Source organism: Drosophila serrata, unplaced genomic scaffold (genome assembly GCF_035046125.1).
Source record: "Drosophila serrata isolate PLE 108 unplaced genomic scaffold, ASM3504612v1 contig_116, whole genome shotgun sequence".
Taxonomy (NCBI): Eukaryota; Metazoa; Arthropoda; class Insecta; order Diptera; family Drosophilidae; genus Drosophila; species Drosophila serrata.
This window is the reverse complement of record NW_028257014.1, coordinates 234,003-253,855: the sequence shown is the minus strand read 5'-3', so window position 1 is coordinate 253,855 and position 19,853 is coordinate 234,003. Positions and strand designations below refer to the sequence as shown.

General features: G+C 38.6%; 1 protein-coding gene across 1 annotated transcript; it reads left to right on the top strand.

Moving 5' to 3' along the window:
* Positions 1 to 1,099: 1,099 nt before the first annotated feature.
* SP1173 (major facilitator superfamily domain-containing protein SP1173) lies at positions 1,100 to 18,892 on the top strand. The gene is made up of 6 exons (XM_020946006.2): positions 1,100 to 1,305; positions 15,596 to 15,808; positions 15,866 to 16,702; positions 16,767 to 16,924; positions 16,991 to 17,774; positions 17,852 to 18,892. Exons 2-6 carry the CDS (start codon positions 15,727 to 15,729, stop codon positions 18,226 to 18,228), a joined length of 2,238 nt encoding a protein of 745 aa, XP_020801665.2. The 5' UTR covers positions 1,100 to 1,305; positions 15,596 to 15,726; the 3' UTR covers positions 18,229 to 18,892.
* The last annotated feature ends 961 nt before the right edge of the window (positions 18,893 to 19,853 follow it).

Sequence of the window (19,853 nt, the reverse complement as noted above, 5' to 3'; positions counted from 1 at the left end):
GTCGAATGTCGCCTTAAATTAAATTTAATTGCCACTCGGGGGCTTTGGCCAAAGCAGCTGAAGCAGGCCAAACAACTGTTTCTGGCTATATATTCATAATCGAACACTCTTGGGAATTATATACCAGAAATGCAGCTGTTTTTGGGAGGAGAGTTTGTCCTAAGTTTGTTTTGGTAAATATGTAGGTAGGTATATAGGTTGCACCTGGCATGGCAATAGAATAATTAACATTTTGGGGGAGGTTAATGCTGGTCAGTGGAGATTATAATAATAGGAATTGTAATAATTTAAAAGCTTAAAATGTATGCTTTAACTTTAATACTAAGTGAAATTGTAAAGGGTTAAAATTAATATAGTTTTAGGGTTGCAGAAAACTTAACGCGTTTATGGAAATAATCATTAAAACATACAGAACATTTCTGATTTGATGTAGTTGTATAAATTAAACTAATTGAATCCAGAAATCGGGCATAAAATGTCTTTAATTATTATAACCAAGTGCATAAGCTCATAGTATAGTTTAAATCACACCACCAACAAGACCCAGACAGACACTAAAACTCAATTAAAAAGCAGCCAAAACAATCACGAAAGTAATATTTATATTTGCTTTAGTTCCACTTTCCACACACCCCTCTCGCTGAGAGTAAACAACTTATTAAGGACCTTTTAGTTATGCATATTAGGTCAATATTTTCTAGTTCATTAAGGAAATGCTCTATTGCATATCTTTATATGCATATCTCTCTGTATTGCAGACACACAAAAAGCACCCTTCTTTGGCAGCACGTGTGTCTGCTTCCCTATTGTGGGGATGTTTCCGTGCGAATGTGTCCTGTGGGTCCTGCGGGCTGCCTAAGGGTTGGAAAATGCCAGACACGCTAGCCGCGAAAATAAAAACACACACACACACACACCAAATATATAGAATTTCGTGTGCCGGAAAACTCGTAGCATAAACACAAGCCAAAACAAAACCTTTTGCGCCAACGACTACAAGTATGCAAGGAAATTTTCATGCCGGCTGGCTAAGTCACACTGCCGTCCCAGTGGAACAGCTGCTGGGGGAACATTCTCCTCACGAGCTGGGCGAACGTTCGTTTAGTTTTCTTTCGAACGGCGAGGCGTTTGGACGCGCAACCGGAACGCACATCGTAGACGGAATCGCGATTCGGAATCGGAGTTGAAATCACCCACGCCGAAGATATATACAGCTTCTTCTTGGGGCAGCTGCCGCCAAAAAACCAACAATAATAATACGAATAAAATCAACACAAAACAAAAAGCAGCAACGCGCGCTTTTCGGTGTGTTTCTTGAGTATATTTATATATAAATCATAGTGTTTCCTTTTAGTTTTCTGCTTATTCGAAAACTTATTTTGGTAGTTCTGCTGGCAGACAGTGTGTTGAATTTAAAATATTTTCATTTAATTTGAAAAAATAAAGAAGCAAAGGGAAAATGAGAGAAATACGAACGAATTAAAATACGTTTTCGGATTTCGAATTCCCTGGCGACAGTTGGCCAAGACATACGAACAAGTGCTCGTGCTGTTACTATATATATTTACGTCACTGTATACATTTATATATACACTGATATATATTTTGTGTGTGCTTCTGTTTAATGGAGAATATAAATAGCAAATAATGAACCCATAACAATACAAGAAGCAGCGAATTGGTGATTAGCCGAATAATTAGCCTAAGCAATTGTTATAGGAACGGAAGCATTATTAACCGATTTCAAGAAATCATTTATGGCAGCAGGCAGTCCTAATATAAATACAAATATTCAAACACTATTCAGATTATTCCAATATTTATTTTGAATATTTTAGTTGGCAATGGATTGGTTGTCAATGAAATTACGTTTTAAAATTTGCATTAGATTATGGTGAAGCTTTGTTACAGGGCATTTTATGATTGGAATAATGGGGTTATTAATTTATTGGATTTATTATTATTATTATTATTACTTTCAAAATATTTTATTATAGAAAAACATATTCATATTAAAATATAAGAAATTTGTATTAAAATGATGATGATATCTTTCTAGAATTAAAATTATTATAGTTTTTGTATATTTCTTAAAGTGTTTTTAAATTCAAAGGTAGTAAAAACTATTATTACCAGCTTCCTTTTACTAAATCTTATGTTAAATGAAGATAAATCTATAACTTTATGTTTTTGCCTTGAATATCCTTGGATTGTCCCCTATTAAAACCTCCTTAAAGCTTCATCATCAATCATTTGGCACAAAAAGACACACACTGACACAATCAAACCCACTCACAAAATTGTGATGTCATCTGGTTTTGTTGGCTTCTGCGGTCATCGGTGGCACTGTGGCACTGTGGCACAGGCACAGTCAGAGGCGAAATTAAAAGCGAAAATGATGTGACAGGTCTCATCCTTCGGCGGAAGACGACCTCACTTTCTAGAACTTCGTCTTGCCCTCGTTCACATGTTGCTTTTAGGATAACCGCCAGGCGCCCAGAAGTTGGTTTTAAAATGAAATCATCGGCGGGAAACTCCGAGGAGAAAATCAATGAAAATTTAGGGAGCAACGTTTTGTGGCTTAAGCTATGAAAAATGCAATTTCAGCGGCGACTCCTAGACGCGGAGACTGCCTGGCGTCGAGGACATGGCACATACATATATAGTACATAGTTGCCTGAAAAGGACAATTGCTTAATGCACTATGCCAGGCACCCGCTCATTGTCCTTTTGTGTGCTTCATTATCCTCGCTGTGCACTCGGGTAATTTAATCAGCAGAGCGCTCAATTGAAGCCAGGACAAAGGGAGCCGAAGGACATAGCCAGGCTGGCGCGGTTATAATAGTGTAACCTTGGTAACTACACGAGTCCTGCGTGTGACCATAGACCACCGCCCCCTCCTAATGCCAAAGGCGGCAATTTGCTGTAATTTTTATTGACATTTTTATTTTCCACCCATGACGTCGGCACTTAAACATCCCCTTGCCAAGTTGCAACTGGTTGCGTTCGCCTTTTGCCGGCCACAATTGCACTTTTATTTCAGCCCATTTATGACTTCAGCGACGAGCCCCTCCTCGGGGGAGTCTCTTTTTATGGGAATGACCTAATAGTTGGCTAAATGGGTTTATGGGATCAGTCAGAAACTAGGTGGGAACGGTAGTCCAAGGTGGGGGGTCTACAGAAATTATGACCAAATGAAAGTTTTAACTCAAACAAATGGGTTAAAAGGGTTACATTAGAGAGTTACCTTACTTATTTGATTTTCATGTGTCTTTTCCGTTAAAGTATATCTACTACAAATATTTTGAATACTTCAAAATTTATAAATTTGAAATATATACATATGTATAAACAATTCATTCATAAATTCAATATAAGAAATTTGCAATACAAAAGAAACATATCAAATTTCCTTATCTTCCCCCAGAACACATGCCCCTAACTCTTGCATTCTTAAGTAGCAACAAAGAAAACTCAAAGAATGAAATATGATATTACTATAGAAGCGAAAAGATTCCTTATTGTTTCCCATATTTACATGGAAATCCTGGCACCCCTCTGACCCAAATACATGTACCTATATTTCCCTTATCTATCAATAAATTAAGCAATTTATCATCACCCCAAGTTGCCATAAAATAGCCAAAAAATAAGCCAGTTAGCTGGCAAAAAAAAATCCTATAGGGTGGCCAAGAAATGCCGGTACGTAAAAACGTAAATAAATGGCAAGAAAAGAAAAAAACCACCCCTTTTCCTTCTGTGCAATAAAAGTTAGAAATGTGAATTAAAACACGGCAGGCGTTGCCATCAATCAGGAGGCCAAGAAGCACGTTAGAAGAGGCTAAAAACCACCCCAAGGAAGGTGGAGTGATTGAGGAACCACCCCTAGGAAACAATAGAAAATCCACCCCAAGACGAAACTCCAAAATATATCCACCTTGAAAGTGTGTTTTCCTGACTTACTTCTTGTGTTTCTTCAAGATTCCCAAGAAACACAAAAAATAAGTATAAAGTATATACACCCGCGCAGCGTCTGTTGTTTGAACTTGAATTTAGCAGAAAGCGAGGCAGTCAGTCGATGAGGTAGTATATAGTCTTTTGCCGATCTTTGCAGACAGCAAAAAAGTACAAACTAAAAAAAAAGGGAAGTAAAAACCCGACAAACAACTTTGAGAGCTTTAAAAACCGGCAGACAAGACATTCTAATGGCAAACAATGAAGCTACACCAACACAGCCTCAATAGGGCATAAAATATATACGATATATATTTTATATAGGTAATGATGTATGTATGGGCTTAATTTGAAACACAAAACCCGAAAACAAGCTTTAGATATGAGGCATTCGAGTGTGTCCGCCGCCGCCGCATATGACATCATTCGGCGTCATCGGCGATAACCTCATCATGATCTTCCCGCCGATCTCTGTCAGTGTTTATATGCCCCACATAGACCGATCTCCCTATCGTATCGGAATTATGTTAGCTGATTTTTTCACAATTACATATATTTATATATATTGTGTGTATGAATGATGGCTTCTACATTTTGAGCTCATCCATCCGCACATCTGTTGAGGATATTTTTTTAATGTGTGTTTTTTTATGAAAACGATACGGCATGTGGGCAAATAAACAGATACCAAAGTCAACCAAAATAATCTGCAAAATGTAAATAAATAAGAGAGGGAGGAGGAAGAGAAAAACATTAAAATTATGGGATATAAATGTTTTTCTTGGGTTGTAAAAGATTATTTTTGTATATTTACATGGAATTTAAGTCACCAAACGGAAGCATATTTGGGAAAGAATTTTTGTTTACGGTTGGCCTTGTAAGATTCATACATTTGTTTTATATAAAAGTAAATAAATAAATTTATTTATGAAGTATAAAACATATGTAATCAAAACCCAGGGGAACCCTAGAAATATGTGCAAATAAAGAAAGGAAACCAACTTGATTTTCGAAATATTTTATAGTGTTTGAAGAACTGAAATTGCTTTATCCGATAAATTGGCGCATTTTAATTGTTTAAAATTGTTTAAAATTTCGATGGTTTCAACTCAAGGTTTTAATTAAAAGTTAAACTGTAAAGCAACATTAATTAAAAATTATTCCCTAAAGTTGTGTTAGCATTAAAAAATGTCCCCAAAGAAATGCATCATCACTTTTTGAATAAAATATATTAAGGGAATCGAAAGTATTTTCCAAAATCTTAACAATGAAATAAACACATTTCTGGCTTGGTATGAAAAAGTAGACCAATTTAGCAAACTATTTTGTAGCTGACCTTCAACTTTTCAACCCCATTTAAATTGTAGAATTTGTTTAGCTCTCAAGTATGTTGTAAGACATGTTTATTTAGTTTTTTCTGTCGCTCTTTAAATTCCCCAAACACTTTTTCCCCATTATGTGTGTCAAAGCTTTGGCAAGAATCGGATGACTCAGAGCCGTCGTCGCCTCCTGGCAAGATATATGCCTAAATATATATGTATATATACATATACTATGCTGTATACCCAGAGCAAAAGATACTCACTCTTTGGGGCTATTTCGGCAACTGTCATGGACCCCAAAGCGTTTTCAGTAGCTGCTTGCTTTTATTTATGACGCACGACTATTTTGGCGGATGGAAAGTAGGCCAAACGTTGGTCTCTGGTTCTGTTTTGATTTTTGGCGACTTAACACCAAGAAAGCCAGTTAAATTGCCCAGGATTTCAATGTCAGACGGCGCCAGTGCCAATCGGACAGACTGCCCACGCCAAAGACAAAGTAAAAAAGTGCCTCGGCTTCGAGAACAGACAAAGGAAATGCTGTGAACATGCTCAACTTAATGCTGCATTCGAGGAAATGTTTTCCTGTTTACGAGTACCTCGGTCCGAGTGACAGGCGACAGACAGCCCAGCGTCAAAGTTGTAGCTACAAATGTATCTATGTATCTCCTTTTGTGGATTGCGATTCTGGCTGGCGCTCTTGGGGGCCGGTTTTTTAAGAGGGTATTGCACTGTCTTTGATTGTTTTCTTCAACTAAGAAAGAAGCCTTTGAGGTCTTGGTAGAATAATTTTGTAATTGCAGAGAAGCGCGGATTTTCAAATTTTAAGCTAAGCTTAGTTATGAAAATGTTCTGTATTTTCTGTTATTTGTTTTGAATTATTTTCAAGTATTTTAAATAGTAAAATCAAAGCATGTTTAATACATTAAAATCCCCCTAAAAAGTTTAGAGCCACAGCCACAGTTACATTTGTGGCATTTTCTGCCATTGGAATTGTAAATCAAGTTTGGAGGAAATGCGTGACTTGACTTTGTCCACATCCGACCATCTTCGTCTCTCTTGGGTCGTGTCCCCTGACCAGGCTTATTCCACTTACATGTTCCCAGCTCGCTGGGCCATGTTTCCAACTTGGTAAAGCCGCAGGTTATCATACATTTATGGTGGCCAGGGGGCCACCCCACGGCGCCTGCGCAACTGATGTCTCAATTGGCGGCGCTTCCCCTTCAACTCTGTTTACGGATAACGCCAATTAACGACGCTAACTAATTAATCGAAACCCAAAAAAACTGAAGCCATTACAATTACAAATCAATTAAAGGCCAGACCCAAGTCTTGCGAAACTTTTCCAAACAAAAATCATTAGAAAGTCTCTGGCAAAAATATTTTCACGCTGCACTGCAAATGCATAGAAAAAAAATATAAATTCGAGGTCAAATGCAAATTTCTCATACTACATTGAGTCAGCATACTGCGGGCCATGATATCATAATTTGTGTGAAGCTGGAAAATTGATTTAGATCTGAAAGATGTAACGGGGCTGGGTTATTCTTTGCAATAAGAAAATAATTAATAACTTCCTTTGAAGATTTTACGTGCTTTAAAAAAGATTAAGCTAGAAATTAATCACCTGTTGATGAATCAATATTTGTTATTTAATAAAGAAATTGTTCGTTTAGCAATTCATTCAGTAAAGCGATAAAACAGTGTGAAAACAATCAAAGGTGCAAAACAATTAAAGGTGCCAAGCACGTTTCCTTAGATAAATAAGTGAAGTGAAAAAACCTATTGAAAGTGATTTAAATGAGTGTAGGAAAAAACAAATATTACCTCCTATAATTTTTATATATTGCTGTAAAATTTTAAAAAGCAAATACAATAAAATATTATAAATTAAATAATTTTTCTACAGTTACAGTACAGCTTATGACAGACTAGAGAATTTTAGTACCATAAAAGCGATTAAGTCTCTTTTAAAGTTGCCAGTTAATTGGCACATTCGATTGATTAGTTCATAAATAAATCATAGGTTTGGGAACCGGCTTGAAATACACCTTTAACAATAGCTGTAGTTAGTTATTTATAGATTAAATACTCTCTTTAAAGTAAACACAAATTCTAAAATATCATTAAAGGCTGTTAAACATTTATTTATGTTTATATATATATCTATTAATAAGGTAATATTCCCTGAGGCATAAATATCATAATTTTGTCTACAAGAAGACATAATAGCCACTTGAAGTTAATTATGGGAATATATAAAAGGTACACTCTGACGGGCAAATAGCCCAATCAGAACCCCTCGAAAGTGATTCCAAAGATGTCTTTGAAGAGCGCTTATACCTCGCCCTCCTCTCGGCTCTTTTTTGTGATGTGAGCAGCGTTAAAAAGTATTTTAAATATAGATCTCCCCTCTCACCCCCAAAGAAAAAATATTGCGTCAAAAAGCAAAAGCCAGATGATGTCATCGGAGGCATTGCTCCAAATATCTGTAGAGAAACGTAGACGCGAGATCGTCGTATTCGTTGTCTCACAGGTCGTGACACTAACAAATTGAAGCTGAAATACGTTTTGGGCGGTATACATGAAATCAACAGGAATTAAGTGTGTAATTTGGCACAGACAAGAAATGCATGGGAAAATGTAAACAAAAATCCAACAAGTTGTTACCGGTCGGGTTGGGGCCCATTTGCATTGCCTTCAAGTGTCTTGGTTGGCCTCCACCTCTCACCGCGAAAATCCAAACAGATTTTAATACTTCGATGGAATTACAAACCTGAACGTGTACATGTGGTCCCGAGCACCGCATTTCCCCATAGTGTGTGGCCTAAGAATAATTTTAAAATGCTCTAAAGCTCCCTATTTTCTTCATTGTTTTGTTTACAAACTTAAAACTTCCAGCAAACAATTGTTTGGATAATGGTTTTTTAGTAAATTTGGAGAGCTCTTCGAGAAATTTTAAAGTCCTAGAAATACTATGAAATTTCCAAATTGGGGAACATAATAGAATCGTTGATAATATCTAATATCATTGAAAATTTAACCAACAAATGCAAAATTTCAATAAAATCTCTTTGTGGTTTTTGTTTATTATTTTGCCATAAAATTGAGGTCGTATCATGTGGTCCATATTGAAGCTACAAAACTAAATTTCAAATATAAACAAAGATAAATTTATGCTATGCTGAAATATTTATGCATTTATTTATTTTTCTGGCGGCCAAGACAAAATCTCTATTTTTGTCTCGCACTAATTGAGAGAATTTTCGCCATAAACTATGTGGAAATAGTTCACCATTTTCCACTGGATTTGTTCATCAGCATAACTTAACCTCCGCTCCCTTGGCCAGATTCGTTTTTTTGGAATCGAAACTAGTCTAGTTTTTTCGTTTCTCCCATTTTTTCGTATTTTGTATTTTGTATTTTCCCCCGTGACTTGCGTGTTGCCGCTCTATAAATTGCTCAATCATGGGCTCCGCTGGCTTTACATTTGCACATAAATTCTTGGTTGGGTTGTGTTGGAAATTTTACGAATTTTCCGAGCCACGGAGGGTCGGCGGGGTCACTTTCCCCGCCCGGATTTCCCATGCACTTGCCTGCCTGCCGTCTGTTGACCCAATTTCTTCAGCTTAATTAATTAGCCGGCAGCGAGCACGAGCCAACATGTGAGGTGATCCAGGTCTTGGTGTATGGAATATATATGGCATATATATATATATATATGGTCTATGTCAGGTTAGGGGCGTGACTGTATAACCAAATAGCTCCTCAGGGGAGCGTAGTTATGCTGTTAATGGGAATGCGCTTTTGAGTGCATATTTCAGCCGGCTGAATGATGCTAAGTAGATTGTAATTTGCTTTGTAGACAACTGTGGGCGATGTATAGCCTATAAATAGATATAGTATGGAACTATCTGACACAGGGCTACAGATATTTTGTACATTTGAGGGGATTTTTATAGGGAAATTAAATTTTATTACCAAAAAACAATTAAATAGTATGAGGTGCATATATGATTTAAAGATTTAAATGGAAATATGGAATACTTTTCCTTATAAAAATGTAATTTAGATATTTTGGACTTTTAAAAACATTGTATTAGTTGATTATTTGATTGGAAAGTCCTATAAAAATAAGGAAAAATCCATATATCACCACCACCCTGTAGACTTGTGTCGCTGTCTGCATTCCTGGTGAGCTGTCAGCACACGATTATGAGTCAGGAAAATATGTCTTTACGACATTCCCATTTCCATTTCCATAAAGCCAATGCAAAACTCTCAGACCTCACACGAAAACAATGAATTATTGCACAACATGATTAACACACACAGTCCTAACGGAAATGGGCCTAATAAACTTTAGTGTGCGATCCAAGGTTTGGCTCCGAGGCGTGCATTGTCGCCTCGCCTTCAAAAAAATCACACATCCATCCATCAATAAGTCACTCTATAACTTATTCCATTGATTAACGTTACGGTACTTTACTCGATCGTTCATCAATAGTATTTTGGAGTGTGTGTTTGTGTGTGGGTCGTCTGTCCGTGTAGGTCGTTCCAATGCAAATGTAATAAAGGAAAATAAACCAGAACCGCGCTACTACGTGCCCACAATTGTAAACAATTGCTGAGCCCCCAATTAAGCGTACAAATTTATGATACAATCGAAAAAAAATGCCAAAAGTCGATGGATATGAGGAGAGTCTGTTGAGACGTCAAGCCAACGTTAATTACTTGTGTTTGTATTTAAATTTTAAGAAAACGTGAAAATATTTGTATTTAATAATGTGATACATATAAAACAAGTATACTATCCTAGGAGTAATAGATTTAGTATAGAAACAATAATTCACATTCAGCCAAAGTTCTTTCTTGAACCCTCCCTAGATTGGTTATTAAACTTATTATTATTAAATTTATTTCCCAACCAAAACACCACAGTCAATTAAATATAATTCCCCTGCAATCGATGCAATAATGCCAAAATAAACAGAGAAGATAATGCATACATCTCCACGAGAACGCACCTTTAAAGCTTAAGAAGAATTAATTCGCTTATTGGCAAACTACAGCTGGTGTCATTATCCATTTATTTGTTTCCCTTCGAGTCGAAAGCTAAATGTCAAAAGGCCAGGTTAGGCTACAGAAAAATTATGCGCAATTTTACCACTTTATTTACAATTGAAATAAAACGCTTTTGTTGTTTACCGATGCGCTCGCGCGAGTTCGAAATGAAAATTTTGTCGATTCGCGCGATTAACTGTGCATTGACTTGGCCGAAAGAAAAAGCTGGCACCAGTCCAGGGAAAATGCCATAAAATCTTCCCTAATTTCCCTCACTTTCATTGGACCTTTTCGAGGGTCTAGACTATGGACTCTATGGCTTAAAGTAGACCTTCAGGGACGCTGCACTTGTTGGGGCACTGAGCCCACGTCTGGCTCTCGCCGCCCATGTTAGCCGCCAAATCGCTGACACAGTTCGAACGGTCGCACAATTTATGCATTTTAAATGTTAATTTAGCCGCTCGCTCACCGGCACAGTGTGGCCAGAGCCATTCATAAATTTAACTAAATGCATTGGCTCTTTGTTGCGGCTTTCCTTTTCCACTGAACGTCACAATGTTGCTGCATTTGTTGCAGTTGCCATCGTCGTCGTGTTACGCATAATTAAGCGGGCGGCTCGCTGTCTGAGCACAAGCCCAAAAAAAAAGGAAAAACAAAAACTACACACACAAAAAAATAAATAAAAACCAATTGACCCACAATGGGAATTGGGGTTTGAGATAAACACACAAAAAAATATTTTTATTAGAAGAAAAATTCATCGAAAATTTTTAAGAAGAAATGCCTTGGAAAATTGTCTACTTCTACAAACAAATTTTAAGTCTGCCAAAATGTTGAAAATAAATTTCTAATATGTCCAAAAGTGTACTATAATTTGGGTAATATATTTGTCTAAATTGAAATTGCTATTAACCATTAAACACTCTCAAATGTATTTCCAAGTGCGGTGGCAACTTTGTTGCTAAACATTCGCGGTGGCAGTCAAAATAAAGATACAGTGAGCGGGTAAACATGGCGAAAAAAAATACTCAAAATATCCAGCTGCCCATAAAGGTGTGAAAAAGTCTTGTGGAAACAAAAAATACAAATAAACAAACAGCTGCAAACCAAGCCAAATCAATGCTAACAAATAGAAATGGAGATTTGCATAAGGCATGGGCAAATATATTACCTCATTGTCTCTGGTTTTTGGTCCCTGTCTTTGGCCTTATCACTAATTGACATTTACAAAGTGATTTACTGAACAACTGATAAATAATAGAGGGTCACCCAGGGCGAATAACCCAGCACCCATTGCCGTTTCGTTGTAATTAAGTTTCTATTTTCGGGCACATATTCGAGTAAATTCATACATAATTACCGCCCCGGTGGCGACAACATCAAGTTCCCCCTACAAAATAATGCCCATGCACGCAGAGTTCTCACAGTGGGGTTTAATTTTTTCGTTTTTTGTTAGGCTTTTCTTTTATTTTGGAGTCGAAAACAAAAGGCAGAGGGGCAGAGCCACTAATTTCCAGCCGAGCGTAAAAGTTGCAAGCGGACCAAGTGTGGCGAAAACGCCAAAGAAAACTCGGATACATTTGCGCAGGCGGCAAAGCTGTCGATTATGAAACTAGATAGGGGAAGTACCCAAAGAGGTTGATCACCTGGATGCACTGGAAATAAATGGGATGATTTTATTTATAATTTAAAATATTTGAAAACAAATTTTACTAAGTCCCAGACTGCGTTGCCTTAGAATTTTTAACAAACCTAAGCTGCAAATTATTAAATAAGTAACTGGTTGTCATTCTAGACATGTCAGAAACAACTTAATTACCAAGCATAATTTATTAATTTTTTGGGAAACTTGAAACACATATTTTATATTTTTGAATATTTTCTTAGAACTTGAGGGCGTCAAGGGCAGCCATAGATAAAAGTGATTAAAGAGATTATTGACAGAAATTTCCAGACTTAAATATTTTAAATTTTAATGGTATAAATTATTTCAATTTTTGTCGCCTGAACTGATGGCTTGCACAGTAAGTTAATTGTCAAATGGCAGTGGCTCCCGTGGGTTTTTCGCTAGCAATTCCATCAGACTTCCTCCACCTCCTCCTCCGATCTGTACACTGTATATATCCGGACACGCAATGGAGGAAAATGGTGGCCATTTTTTAGTTTTTTTTTTTTTGTTTTTTATGCCGTGGGGCTAGCGCCGGGCAAAGTTTACCTTAGGTCATAAATAAGCGCACTGTGTCATACATAGTGCCCATGTGGGGCAATCACTGGTGGTCCGGGTTTCGGATGGTTTTGTTTTATATATTGGGTTTTGGTTTTTCTTCTCTATTTTTTATTTTTGTTTTTAGGGTGTGCGTGCGAGGTTTTTTGTCATTAAGTTGAAACTGAAGCTTCGTTGCCGGTTGGTTACTAATTTGAATTTCGGTCTCAAACCGACAGCAACGACATTTTTTATAGCTGCTCTCGTATTGTTGTTGATTATTTGTTGTTTGCCGGCTTACGTCATGCATTGCTAGTTTGTTTAGCTTTTGTTTAGCCGTTTGACCTTTTTTTATTTTGTCCCGCCTAGTTTAAATCCCTAATGCTGATGCTGAGATAAGCCGGCAATAATATATAGTTTATTACACCGGAAAAATATTGATATTCTGGGGAATTTTAAGCTAAAAAACCTTACAAAAATAGTTACAGAAGGTAATTTTGGGGATAGTTTATGAATGGTATTCGAACGTGTCATTGATAATCTTCGGGGTTTTTAGAGGTTTTTTTGGAATTAATTTTGCTTAAAGTTTAATAACAAAATTACGCCTCAAAAAGTAATCTTTCGATGTATCATTGTAATTTTTTTCAGTGTATATTTACTATATTTTTAGGCGTCGAAGCAATTTGTTGCAGGCATCAAATGATAACCCCAAGAAAATCTCCACATACATTCTTACGCCAGATTTTTATACCCTTGCAGGGTATTATAATTTCAGTCAGAAGTTTGCAACGCAGTGAAGGAGGCACCTCCGACTATATAAAGTATATATATTCTTGATCAGGATCAACAGCCGAGTCGATCTAGCCATGTCCGTCTGTCCGTCTGTCCGTCTGTCCGTCTGTCCGTCTGTCCTTCTGTCCGTCTGTCCGTCTGTCCGTCTGTCCGTCTGTCCGTCTGTCCGTTTCTACGCAAACTAGTCTCTCAGTTTTGAAGCTATCTGAATGAAACTTTGTAGTTAGCCTTCTATATACTCTCACTCGTATATATGTCGGAACGGGCCGGATCGGACGACTATATCATATAGCTGCCATAGGAATGATCGTAAAATTTTTACAAAAAAATTTTTAACTTTTTCAGTTTTCAATAGAATTGGATCAAATTTAAGATATAGCCATTTTACTATACTCTTCAATTTTGTGTAAAATTTTATGAAAATCGGACCAATATATCATATAGCTCCCATAGGAACGATCGAGAAATTAATACAATTAAATTTATAACTTTTTTAGTTTTCAGCTGATTTTCATCAAATTTAAGGTATAGCTATTTTATATTAGTCTTAAATTTTTTGTCAAATTTTATGAAAATCGAACGACTATATCTTATAGGTGCCATACAAACGATCGTTTGATGTAGAGGAAAAATGCAAATCTGTGAATGTAAAACTGCAAATATAATATGTATAGGTGAATGAAATGAAAGCAGGTATTATTATTCATTGTTTTTTAACACAAATATATATAATTTATATTGTATGGATTCCTATTCATAGAAGTTCTATCTGCAAGGGTATATAAACTTCGGCGTGCCGAAGTTAGCTTTCTTTCTTGTTTATTAATAATTTAGATTGGGAAAGCATTTCGGGATGATTCATTAGCCTGCCCAAAAATAATGTTTACTTCATGATTTTTTTTTTGTGTGTTAACTTGACCTTTGGCAAGGCCGTCCGGGGATTATAAATGGGACCTTAAGGCAGTGTAACACCAAGAGCTTAAGACTATATAAATATACACATAAATCCTATGTAAATCGAACCTTGGGCTGTGAGTTTCTCCAATTAACTGCTGGTTCTTCTTGAGATTTTGCAGATGTCTAATTAATGCCTCGTTGGCCTTCTTTGGTTTATTTTATTTTGTATTTTTTTAGGGGGCGTAGATCACAGATCGCAGGCAGAGAGTCAGTCAAATGTTTCGCTTTCTGCTCGGGGTGATGTAATTTGCCTATCTTGTAGTAAACCGGTTCGGCTACTACTTGTAGTAAAATCTTGTTTTGTTTTGAGTTCTCCCTGCCGCAGCTGGAAAATTTATATATGAATGCCGTCTGGCACTTTCGTTTTCCCTTCCGAGTTGTATTGTAAGAAGAACATCTCCGGCTCACTTTAAGTATCATCTTGCAAATTGCATTTCAGATGGGGAAAAGAGTGGGCTTCTTCTGCGACAGTTGCAGTTTAGTTATTATCAAGCAATTTACTTGTCGAGTGGGTTTAATGCCCCGTCTAGTGGTTGCATTAAGTGTAACTTTATAAAACACTCTTCTTATCTTGGAATCTTGAGATATTATAGTGATTAAATGATGAATTTGTGTTCATGATAAGGTATACGTTCTATAGATAGCACAGCTTATATTTATTAAAGTATCATAAAATATTATTTTAAGGTAGTCACTTGTCCAATATGCTTTCAAAAAATATCTTTAAAACCCACCCTGTGTAGCTCCTCCCGTTTATCATAAAATCTTATAATAGTTCGCTGACGATTAAAGCTATGTGCCATTGACAATTTCGTTGACAGTTAATTTAAATTTATGTCTAGGGCAGACACAATATATATTTCACTATTGTGTGTTGTTTGTTGTTGTTGAGTCTGTGTGTGTTCAATTATTGTTGTGTTGCGAGTAGCGCGATGAATGTCGTCTGTGGCCTATTGACTATTGACACTTGTTTATTTTTGACACCCCATTGTGTCACCCATATGTATATATCTAGCTATATCTATATGTGGGGGTATCTCCCCAATAACTCCAATAATTTCCGGAATGTTTACTATCCACGGGTGGCATCAAATGGCTCGATTGGATTTAAATATCCCAACAATTTGGGCAGAACACTGTTTGATATAAAATATTTTGGTTAGGGTATATCGTTAGTTATCACTGTTTAAGCCACGGTTTATAGAGTAAGCAGTAACTGCGGTTTTAGGTAGACTATTGCGGTTAACAGAGTCTCTAGTGTTACTTGTAAAAATATTTATCATTTATCTTGTTTATCTCTTTGCAGAACCCATCGAGCCTAACATGTTCAACTGAGTCCCAACGAAACTTAGAAGAGGAAACCAACCTAGGAGAACGAAACCCCGCCGAAAAGGTGGTTTAATTACTGAGATTATATAGATAGTTTATAGAGGAAAAATGGGTTTCATAGCCGAACGCAAGCCGCGGGTCAACAAGACGTTGATATCGCTCAAGTTTGTGGTGTTTTTTGTCATCAGCGGTGAGTTTTTGAGATAACTATTAAAGTTCAAAATCTGATATTTATCATTTATTTAAGGTCTGGCTGCCTTGCATGTCCTTCATGCCACCAAGCCCCTGCTGCTGGGTCTCAACTTCTCGGAATACCGCACCATCACCATCTTGGCACCCTTCGTGTCCATTTTGGGTCCTTTGATTGCAGGTCCTTGGGCAGATAGGCTAGCGGCCAGGAATCCCAACACCTTCGGACGCACCCTGCGTGTGCTGACGGCTGTCTTCCTGCTGATCTCCGCCTTCATCTATGCCTTTCTGTTCGCCATTCCGGATGTCAGTCGCTCGGAATCGCACGAACCCCTGGTTAGCTTTGGCTGCGACGAGACTGGAGGCTTCCTGTTCCAAGAGAAGTGCGGCGTGAATGCCAGTTGCAGCCGCTGGGAGCAGAAGGAGGGCAGCATCAACCTGACCCGCTGCACCTACAGTTGCCAGAACCCCAAGCTGTATGAGCCTCTGTATGTGGCCTGGCTGGCCGAGGAGCCGACTCTGGCTCCTTCAACGGAGCAGAGTTCGGAGTTTGACTACGATGATGAGGCCACCAGTGCTGTGACGGAGAGCCTGCGCACGCGTCGGGATTTGGAGAGCTCCGATCCGGCGGATAGTGCTGGCGTGGAGGCCCTGAGTGCTGAGGCTCTGGTACATCGTACGGTGCGTCAGGTAAAGACCGCTCCCAAGAAGGTCTATGTCCAGCCACCGCATGTCTGCCTCACCCAAAAGAATGAGGAGGGTCAGGATATAGTGAAGCACTGCCATGCCTACACCGAGGACACCACCAGCGTGGTAATTGACGCGCTCATGGGTTCGGCCATTAGCCAGGAGAAGAAGGATGATGACTATGATGGCTGGTGCCAGTATCCCTTGGGTAAGTTTGGATCCTGGAGATCAAAACTTGTATAGATTCCAACTTTAAAATTGCTCTTTTTCAGAGGGCTTCCAGTGCAACATACCCGCCGAGCAGGCCAAGTACATGAAGGACCTGAAGAAGGTCAAGGATAACAGTGATAACTGCAAGCCCATGATCGAATGCCAGGTGGTGAATCCCTATCATGAGAAGAGCGTGCTCTCGGACAGCGAATGTACCAATGTGAGTGATTATTTTAGAAGTTCTTTCAAGTCGGAGTATTAATTATATTTTCTCTGATTTCCCCAGACCACTGGCAGTGTCCAGGACACCCTTGTGGGCTACACTACCATCCGCCTGCTGGGCGATATCTTTCCCATGGCTGCCCTGACCCTCCTGAACACCGCCATTGTCATAGCCGTGCGTGAGACCTCCGAGGGCAGGGGCGAAGTGTGCCGTCAGTATGTCTGGGGTGCCATTGGCTATGTGGTGCTCTTCTCGCCGCTGGACCTGTTCTTCTTCCAGAACGAACCCAATCAGGATGCTGCCTTGGCCGCTTTGATCATCTTCATTGTGTGCTTTGTGCTGGGAGCGATTGTCTTGCTCTGCGCCTCCCAAATGCCTTTGAGTCCGCCGGAATGGTGGTGGCACACAAAGACCGGCATGCTGGTGGTGCCCATGTCCGCAATTCGTCGCTACAGTCCCGAGATCTGCATTTTGACCTTAATCTCCATCTTATTTGGAACCTTCTGGAGCAGCATCCACAGCTACCTGAGGTGGACCTTCACCGATGCAAATGCCGTGTGCTACTCGGGTCTGATCCTGATCCTGGTTCTGTTCTTCAATGTGGACAAGTTTATTGAGTATTGCGGACACTCGAACATCTTCATTGGTGGCCTGGCCATCTTTGTCATTAGATTTACGGCCCTGAGTGATGTGGATTGCCAATGGCTGACCGTCGTGATGGAAGTGATTGAGCCTGCGGTGATTGGTCTGCTCTGGATTACCATCATCCTGTACATGCGTCATGCCATGCCCAGGAAGCTTACAGCCACGGGACAGGCCATCGCTGTCTTGGCCTTCTTTGGATTGGGTAGGAGCCCTTGTTAAATTATCAATTTTATTTCTGTATTTATTAACTAACCAATTTCCTTGTTATTTACGTTACAGGTAAGGGCTTCGGTGCTCTTATTGGCCTGGCTCGCGATGAGAAGAACCCCAAGCTGGAGTACTGGTCCTGCTGCTACCAATGGCTGGCCATTGTGGCCCTAATCGTGGCTCTGGTGTACTTCGGGGTCTACAACCTGATCCTCGCGCCTCGCTGCACTGCCAAACCCCAGCACTCTGAGGAGTTGCTCTCCGGTTCCGCTTCGCAGAACTTTGGCGGAGCCAGTGGCACGGGCACAGGAACCGGAAATGGCGCAGGCAATGGCCAGGGCACCGGAAATGGTGCTGGAGCGTCGCTGAATGGCAACGGCAATGGTAGCTACTCACCCCTGAGGGTCTACCACAACGAGAGGGGGAAGAAGGGACAGTTTAGATACTAAGAAGTAAATACTTTTAACATGGATCGCTAATGCTCCCCCGCCTCTCTCTCGCTCTCTCTCAAAAGTCGGAGTGCGAATGATATTCTTAGGTTTTTAATGTGTACACCACGCCTACTCCTACTTATTCGCCGATCCCCCCTCCCCGCCCGATCCGAGGGCAACACTGCTAATAGTTTGTAATGCATATTTTTGCTAAGTGTATACACCAGGAGGAAGAGCAGAAAAAAACGAAAAAAAAAGAAACAGAAATCAGAAACTTTTTATATAAATCGCATGTAGAATTTATTTAATTTGTTATTTAATGCCAACTAAGCGAGTTCATAATTTTAATTAAAAATTGCTATGGGGAAGGAGAGCGAAATCCAACAAATAAACTGCCCATCACATTAATTGCAACAATAGCTACGGAAACATATACTGCAAAAAGCGAAAAATATTTAAAACAAAACTTCCCCAGACATCACGTCGTACTCTTCTACTCTCTCTACAAAAATGATGGCATCAATTTTTAATGAAACATTTGCGTGATTTTACTAAGCATAATACATGATGATGTGCACTGCGCGAGCATACATACATACATATAAATGTAACAATAAAACAGAAAATGTAATTATACAAAAATATAATTAATGGTAATTAAATGTTTTCAAATTAAGCGTAATAACTGCCAGAGAGGTTTCTTTTAATGGGCTCAGTGTGTGCAGGAAGTAGTGATGGTCATGTAATTTTGGTAAATGAGGAAGTAATTTGGCCTATAATCCAGGTTTTAATTTCATGAAGAGATCAGATTTTGGTCTTAAACTGGAAGCGACATCTACATTCTACTTTGCTTGCCGGAAAATCAGGTTTTCCTAGACAACGACTAACGGAACTTGGCTTTGCGGAAAAGCTATGTAGTGAATTTTCCAGAGCTTTTTAGACAGACACAAAAGAGCTTTTCCTTTATCATAGACCCTTGTCTTATAGCTTCACAGTATCCCCCGTTGCCTTTCTTAATTATTTGTTGTTCTTTTTTGTTCTCGCCACGATTTGCAATTTATGAGTGCCATGAATTGCATTTACTTGCTCAATGACGTTGCGTAAATATTTTGCCAGCACTTGACTGGCCAATATATAGTATGAGTCCTTGTGTGGCTAGCTAGGAGACAAGAGCCGCAGGACAGCGAACACTTGACCCTAAAGGATCTTCTTGGCTGCTAATAGCCGAAAATAAACAGCAGAAGGACAAGGACACAGAAAACAAAGGTTGTCGGTTGTTTTGTAATATTTCTTAAGACTGAAAATATTTTAAACAGAGTTGAATCAAATAATAATAATAAAAGTTATATTGATGAATAGTAGGTGCATATGGTCACACTTTTTCGCGACTAATTCCAGCCTCATGAAATTTTTCCTTTCTTTTATTGCAATAACTTTAGATTCAGAATTTAAGTTCATTATTTTTTAGATTACAATTATACTCTCACTGATTTGAATATGGTCACGGACTGGCCCAGCTTCCAGAAATAAACTTTGGAGAAACTGGACCTTAAGGAATTCTCTTTTAAAATATTATTATCATAAACTCATGGTCCCACCTTTTTCTCGAGTGTGCCCAGCTTCAAGTAGAAAGCCAGCGATAG

Bases quoted from the DNA above. Each gene is read 5' to 3' on its own strand.
- SP1173 (XM_020946006.2), top strand. From the start codon at position 15,727: ATGGGTTTCATAGCCGAACGCAAGCCGCGGGTCAACAAGACGTTGATA. The intron at 15,809-15,865 runs GTGAGTTTTTGA...CATTTATTTAAG, and splicing joins GGTGTTTTTTGTCATCAGCG to GTCTGGCTGCCTTGCATGTC. The intron at 17,775-17,851 runs GTAGGAGCCCTT...TTTACGTTACAG, and splicing joins CTTGGCCTTCTTTGGATTGG to GTAAGGGCTTCGGTGCTCTT.